This window comes from Glycine soja, chromosome 9 (genome assembly GCF_004193775.1).
Source record: "Glycine soja cultivar W05 chromosome 9, ASM419377v2, whole genome shotgun sequence".
NCBI lineage: Eukaryota > Viridiplantae > Streptophyta > Magnoliopsida > Fabales > Fabaceae > Glycine > Glycine soja.
In genome coordinates, this window is record NC_041010.1 from 476700 (window position 1) to 484883 (window position 8184).

Consider the following 8184-nt stretch of genomic DNA (forward strand, 5'->3'; position numbering starts at 1 on the left):
ATTTCAGAAGCAGTAGCACCTTCTTCACTAAGAATAAGATATAGGGTTTGTTGTCAGTATTGTAAGTACAAATATTACATTACATTGTACAGCTTGAGGCTTACCAAGCATGGACTATTCATTATAACTTTTCTCCTATGCAACTCCTATTTATAGGGCATTCTTGGATAGCGACACAATCAGTTGCTTTCTGTTCAATGGACAGAAATCATGAACAATTAAAGATATAAGCTTCCTCTGTTTTAGACTTGGATCCATTTGTCCTATACTCCTATTGTTATGATAAAATCTTCCATTATGCTCCAACCAAGCAGACTTCACAATTACTTGTCACTATATGGCTGCAAAATGATAGCAAAGCGGTCGAGACAAAGAAAGGCAGGGGTCAGTAGTAATAAGGTTGTCCGCTGCCAAGGAGCTTTGTCTCCAAACCACATGCACATATGATATTTTTTAAAACACGTTGAAGTTTATCTTCTATCAGATTTGAATTGACACTAAGCAGTATCTGTTACATCAACCCAGTGATGGAGAGCACTTGAGGCATGGATTTCAGCATTGCTGAAGTAAGAATGGGCATATTCTTCTATGTGATCCAACCTGTAATTAGGTGTCATCAGCAGCATATACTTCAAATTTGATCAAGTGAACTGAAATTTAAAATTGATCTAGTCCATTCATACAGAGGTATTAATAACACAAGTAACCCACAAAAGCATGAAATGGCAAGTACAGCCATTGCTCCTTTCATTGGTAAGATTTCCTAACTTCACTACCAGAACCAAAATGGTAAGAGGAACCTTTCATCTAAAAGCAACTAAGATTTGTCTGAACGACCAAAAAGGCAAAAAGAGTAAATTGACACCATAAATATAACTGTGAATATACTTTGGCATGAACAGAACAACATCCAGAGGACAATTACGGATTACCTATACACATAGTTCACCATGATCCCTCCACTTTGAGAAAGACCTTTATCTGAACGATCTGCCATCCAGTTTATTCTTTCAACCATCTGTTCCATATTGAGAAGCAAAAAGTTATTCACACCAATTAACTCAAATTACAACTGCTGGTCATCTGTGGTTAGGACATAGATTTCCTACATCAAAGCACCCATTTTTTTCATATTTATAGAGAAATAAATTTCGAGAAAATAACCCATACAATGTCTTCAGTAAAAAAGCCATCCAAGTAAAAGCATATTGCAGAGTATAATGCACTATAAGGAAACTACTGGTTTCAGAATGAAAATACCATCACCAATAACAATGAAATTTATTGGCTGTAAACTATGGTTGCAAGACATACCGCTCCATTTTGCAAGTGAAAATTTGCTACAGAGTCCAAAGCTTTTCCTCTTTTCTTCTCTTGCAGAAGGTACCTGTGATACCAAAAGAATCCCAAAAGTTTTCTGATTATTTTACTATGCCTCATAAGTTATACGTATAGCAAGCTGCCTAGCTCAAAAAAGCAATCCTTCAAAGTCATTTCTAACATGGCTTTGTTTCATTTCACATAATTTGTTTCCAATATTGCAATACCTGGCACATAAACGCATCAAAGGGGATTTTAATGCTGACAGAAGTTCTGGTGAATGGATCCACTTATAGGATGTAGAAGTAAGCAAGTTGAACATCACATCCATTCCATTTTCTCCTGTAGCAATATCCCTGCATCTCATATTTATATTAGTCACATGATAGTATCCCCATAGACAAATTAGGGAAGCAAATAGAAATTACTGTTCACATTATTTGTGACCACTAATAGCCATGGCATATTGGGAAAGAAATTTGAGTGTACTACAATTAAAATATGATTCTTTATAATGACAACCAAGGATCATAAAAAGGATGACATTTGGTGACTATTGAATGAGTTGAAATTGGACATATTTTCATTATATAAAAACCTTAGAATCAAGGTTACAAATCATGAATCAAATTGTGAATCATTAAGCTAATTTTAGTCATAAATCGCACCAAAACGTAAAAATGAAAGACACAACAAGAAATAGGTGGAAACATATCATATATATGTATAGCATTCGATGTAAAAAATTTCAACTAGGAATTTTAAAAAAAATCCACAAGTCTCCCAAAAAAAATCATAATTGAGCCTTGCCGTCAACTTATATAGAAGCTAATAATTTTTTTTAAAAAAATGGTCTCAAGTAACATCCTTCTTCCCCATTCTTGCCTTTGAAGCCATATAAAATGACTGTATGAAGCTTGTGTTTCAGAAGAACAAAAAACAAAGCAATGATATATCCAAATAAGAAGTATATGGTGTGAGCAAGTGATTATGTAAAGCGTTGTTTCTAAAAAAATAAAAACAAAGCAATGAAACAGCAGTGTTTAGAGTGAGTGACAGTGCATAGGGTTCATTTAGTGGGATTCCTTCAGTTTCTTTTCAATTAAGAATTTAAGTTAATCTAAAATTTCAATTTCTTTGATAAAAAAAATGGAAAAAGAAAAGCAAAAAAGAAGAGGAAAAAAAACTGAACCACTGAATGTTGCAGTTCGTATCAATATTATGGAATCGCACCAATCGCGTATGCATCACATGATTCAAAGTCATTTGTGAATTGTGATTCATAGCATGATGCAAATTGTGAACTTGCCGAAGCATACTATATTTAATCATGCAATCTCAATCTTGAATCATGCATTTCTAAACTTAACAACTATGCATAATGCATAAAATTTCTAAAAAAAAATGTAATGCAGCTATTAGGATAGTTCACTTGATGATGATATGAAATTGCGGTATAAGTAACTAATGGTGTTGCCAAAAAATATCCAAGAATATTATAACATAAAATATGAAGATAACTCTATGTATCTTACTTGGGTAAACTCATAAGTGCTTCTTCTTCCTTGGGCTTAAGTATATTCTCATAGAAAGTGGAACTGGATCCCTCTGCTTGTGGTTGTGACAAATTGTCTCCTTCAGCAAGCAGTCTTTGAGATGCTAACTTGGATAAAAGCCACGACATGAATCCCGGGATGGGACTTAGGGTTGCAAAGGTCTACAGCCAAAAATTGACCACTAACATTAGATGTAAGTGGACGCAAGTAAAATTTAATACATTAGATATAGCAGTATCCAAGGAAATATGACATTTATCAAGAAATTTTGATAACATTAATGTCCAATAATTAATGGGATAAAGCATATTACTTTTAGATTGTTCTAGAATGATGGAAGGAAGATGTATCAATTTGAAAGACTAGTTTGTTTGGCAAATTGCCATGTGCCTTTAGTTCTATAACAATCTTTGGAGAACAATGATTCCAGAAATCTGCATCTTTGAGAGGAGGGGAAAAGTTTAAACATGGCATTTAAAGAATGAAACCATAAGGTTGTACTAATATACTTGGAAAATCTCCCCATCAAACATGAAGAGTAAAGGGAAGGCAACACATTTTGTTGGGGACAATACCATTCATACCAAAACCACAAAAATAAAAAGTATGAAACTTTTTTTTTTGAAAGGTATGAAACTGAGGTTAGAAAAAAAACTTAAGATAGAATTATTTTTTATGAGTCTTAAGATAGAATTGTGTTAATAAATATTGTGCATTCATGAATTCCATGAATCTCCACATAATTGATAAAATACTTACAGAAATATGTGGCATCTCTCTTTTCACCTGTGTTACGACCCGTTTGATGAGAAATTTTCCCAAGTTGATCCCTGCTAAGCCAGGCTGCAAATTATGCCAAAGCAAACAGATCTAAGGTGCTAACATAAACCAAACAGAGAAGAAAAGAGGAAAGTTAAGCAAATAATAGCAATAAAACCCAGTCAGAGAAAAAGCCCAAGAACAAACAGCTCACTTTTCACTAAGAATGATCATGCTGAACTTCACCATGATATAATTACAGAACTAACAATCTTTGATAATATAATCAAATCTTCACTAGCGGCAACTTTTCATTACTTTTATGATACACAGCAATACCTGAGTTGATGATATGGAGTAGAACAAGGCACATGTTGCCTCACCTTCAGGTATAGGAGGACTATCCCACAAAACTTCCTGTGAAACAAAGAAATATTGTTTAAAAGAAGTTACTGAAAAAGGGTTTGTTTCAGTTGAGTTCAAACAAAATTAACCTGTATAGTCTGAGCAACATCCTTCAGTAGTGCAACTTCAATGAAAATTAGGGGTTCACCTGAGGAAAACATAAAAGAAGACCACATAACATAGTTTAATACACTTGAAGCTTTAATAATCTTTTAGAAACTAGACAAAAATTATGTGCTTTGATTGGGTAAGAGCACTCAGCAGTCAGAAATCCTTGATGCTTATAAGAATTTATCATAATAAAAACATTTTGCATTTAAAAGAATAATAATAAAGAATTAAACTATTTCCTATGATTCTAACTTTCCAACGATACATTTACTCCTTTAGTTCCCAATAACAAACTAATCACAAAATGTATTTTCAAATAACATATTTGAGAACAGGTATATAACTACAATATATTAAACCACTGAAACACATTGGATCACATGGGGTCAAATCAATCAATTCATGTGCAGAGTGTAGACTATAGAAAGTAGTAACACGAAATTTAATTTTTCAAGCTACTTGCTATGAGAATATGAAATTCCTTTGTACTACCTATGTAATACAATCACCTAGAAAGCAAATTTCCGTTACTAACTTTCTGAGCTGATACAGACTCATAATATTGACTAAAGGTGAAAACAATGACCACTAGGATGATGATTAAAGCACCAATATAAATTATAAAACTGTGAAAAGTAGAGAATTATCTTTCAGTAACCAAGTGTTAGAAGAACTGCTGACCAGGAATAGCTGGATGTAAATATCCAAAACAACGACGGCCAATTCCCAGTCTTCTCTTAAGATCTAGAAGGTTGCTAATAGGGTGCACAGCCTACACAAGATATCAAAGATTATGCATACAGTGGAAGACCAGAGCTACATTGAATGACAATCCAAGAAAAAAGGAGAAAAGTACTTCATAGGCAACAATTTTCTCCAGCAAAGAAGCAGGGTCATCCCATGTAATCTGGTGAAGCTCTAAGGCAGCAGGACTAAGCCACGTAATAAATTTTTCCATTAAATATGAATCCAATGCTCTCAGCGATGCAATATTTTCCTCTCTGTGTAAAGGAATAATTGAATTATCATACTCAACATTTCAGGAAAGCAGGTTGAACCCTTATTCTTGTCTTATCTTTCTTTCATCCTTTTCCCCAGTAATGTTATGAACTGTAGGTATCTAAAATTCATACTTCCATAAATTTATTTTATTTGAAGGTCCTTATAGCAAAAAGCCTTGTGCAGACGATTGTAGACAATCAGTATATGAGTTCTCTAGCATGGAATTCACTAAATTTTAAAGAGGAAACAAGGAACTAAGATTCTTTTATTTTCTCCTGCTGTCATTGTAACATAAGGAAATTAAAGGAAATAGACATAGAAAAATTGTTCAAAATAAAGTCGTACAGCTTCTGCCATAAACTTACGTGAGAATAGAGAGGATATCTTCTCGAAGAATGGATAAGGTCCTCAACCCTCCAGGATGAGTGTTTAGACGCTCAAAGAGAACTTCATAAACCGGCTGAAGGGCATGCCTCAAATTCCTCTCAACGCGATAGAAAGAAGAAAACAAGCCTTCGTCTTCAGAGCCACTCACTTGAGCTTTGTCTGCCAACCCAGTCACTTTTTTCACACCACAGTTTTAAAATAAAAAATGCAAAGAGTTACACACATGCGTGCATGCATGATGCACCCATACACACACATCCGCCTTATAATAACTCACCAGCAGGAAGTTCAAGTCCAAGGTACTGCTTTATCAGTTCACGCACTTGTGACCTATTGAGATCATACTCTCTAGCAAGGACAAGGAGCAACTTGCGACGGTTTTCACGAGAAAGGCTTAAATAACCCTACATTATTACCAGCTTATGGAAATGAAATTAGCAATGTAACAACAAAATCGAAAAAAGAAAGTTTCATTGCTATTAAGGACGTATTTGGATAAACTTTTTCCCTAAACAAATAAGAAGAAAAGATGAATTGAGTTTCTCTATAAACTAATATCAACTTAAGCACTTCAGTTTTTGGAGAAGTTAGATGAAAGAACTTATATAAAAGTTAAGTACACCAGTAGATTTTTAACTTGTGGGAGAAGCTCATTCAGTTTTTCCTTCTTGTTTACTTCTCCTATTAATAGGTATGGAGAAATTTATCCAAACAGACCCTAAAATCTAAAACTAGATTACCTCCGAGAAGTTATTAAGCACATCATCTAAAACTTCTGTTTTGTTCATTGATATGGCAGAGTGCATTGAGGCGCGGACACTCTTAAACTCTCTACGAATAAGTCAAAACAACACATAAATAAAAGAAGAAAAAAATTGAGCATAAAAAAAAACAATTAAGCATGCAAATTCCAATTACAAGTATGTGAAACAAAAAATAAATAAATAAATAAATAAATAAAAATTAGGAACCTGTCGGAGTTGCCGGAGTCATTAGGCGCTGAATTTCCATCACCTGGCGATCCGTTTGGGAGGGAATTCTGCTGCTGCTGCTGCATTTGACTCCTCGCGTTCTGTTGCGCATTCATCAATCATCACAAACGAAGGAACAAGAATCAAATCCACGCACAAAATAGAATCAATTTGCTTGAAAAATTAAATAAAAAACAAAATACAGCAAAGTTAAATGAGGCGAAATTCAAAGGTCTGAAGAGAATTGGGATTACTCACTGTTAGAGGAATAGGAGAGAGAGAAAGGTTTGTACGATCGTTGGGCTTCATTCTGGCGCGCATCAAAATGGACAAAGCTTTTTTGTTCATTTTTTATACATATATATATTTCCGTATTTTTATTTGCTGAAAGAATGTGTGTTCGGAAATCAAAATCAATAAACTGGTATTAGTCAATCAACTTTGCTTTCTGCTTATTACATCGTTGTTTGGCAACAACCTCGACTATTTATGTTTCCACCTTCTTATTCCGAGCGAGTGAACGTTGCTTGCAACTTGCAAGCCACATAAATATTTGTTTATTTATATTTTGGGTCAATGTCTCATGTGGTTTGAGTGCAGTCACAGGTTCTGACCCAATTCAAGTTTTTGCCTCCATTGGACTCTTTATTTTTGGGCCAGCTTAATTGGAAATTAATCTAATAGGAAATTGGCAAATTGGATTTTTTTTTTTTTGGTATTTTTTATTTTATAAACCTCGTATATTCTTGAGCATTATCAAAACTCAAACTTAGGATTACTTATTAACTAGAACAATCCTGTGCGAATTGATCCTAATACTAAGTGATAACTATATGAAATTGGAAAAGTCCTGTTGAAGGCCTTGTTTTCAAATGGAGTCTACAGTTTGTTACATACTTCATTTTCATCCTTTTTTTTTTGCCAAGTTTTTAATGAGTGGCAGAGAAGTTTAGCTAACTTAACAGTTATTTCCATAACATTTTTTATTTTGGAGGATTGTCGTCTTCTAGCCGCCGATGATGGTATTAGAGGTTTTGATTACCTTTTGTAAAGCGTATATGCATTAGGGTAGCTGAAAGTTTAGCTTCTTTTTCCTTTACTTGTTTAGATATATTGAAAGAGAATTTGCCATACCAGATTCATCTTCTTGTAAAGGATGATGTATCTCATTTTCCTCCTTGAATATATTACAGTTTATTTCTTAAAAAATAAAAAGTGATAACTATAATTTTGTATGGAAATAACGTCAAATCAAACATGGCATATTATTTTTATTAATACTTCTGAGTTCTGACACTATCATATGTTTATTTTTCTATTTAAGCAAGCTTCTATGTTGTTTTGCAATGAACAATTTGTAGCAAATGATGTCCTTCCATCTTAATAAATGATAAAAGCAAAATTACTTGAAAGAGATAAAACAAAAACACCGAATACGATTAGGAATTTGGGAAGCATTACCGCTAGAAAACTTTAAAAGACCAAAATAAATGTCGTTGGCGTTGGTAATCCTTTTTTATGTCCAAAACTTTCTCTATTTTCTTTCCTTGGACATCTTTTGTCATTAGTTGTTAACTCGATTTAAATTAATCAATTTCAGACATAAAGCACTTTATGAATTTAAGAAAAAGAGATTAAAAATAAATTTTTGGTAGGTTTACCCCCATTGACAT

The 8184-nt window shown here is 33.6% G+C and overlaps 1 protein-coding gene across 1 annotated transcript; it reads right to left on the minus strand.

The window, feature by feature from the left end:
* Window position 1: 1 nt before the first annotated feature.
* Window positions 2-7020, minus strand: LOC114367872 (malonyl-CoA decarboxylase, mitochondrial-like). The gene is made up of 15 exons (XM_028325106.1): window positions 6770-7020; window positions 6512-6612; window positions 6281-6371; window positions 5818-5944; window positions 5519-5699; window positions 5008-5152; window positions 4833-4923; window positions 4130-4188; window positions 3975-4052; window positions 3636-3719; window positions 2856-3037; window positions 1548-1676; window positions 1315-1387; window positions 933-1018; window positions 2-600 (listed from the first exon to the last, which is right to left on the minus strand). Exons 1-15 carry the CDS (start codon window positions 6857-6859, stop codon window positions 498-500), a joined length of 1620 nt encoding a protein of 539 aa, XP_028180907.1. The 5' UTR covers window positions 6860-7020; the 3' UTR covers window positions 2-497.
* Window positions 7021-8184: the final 1164 nt, after the last annotated feature.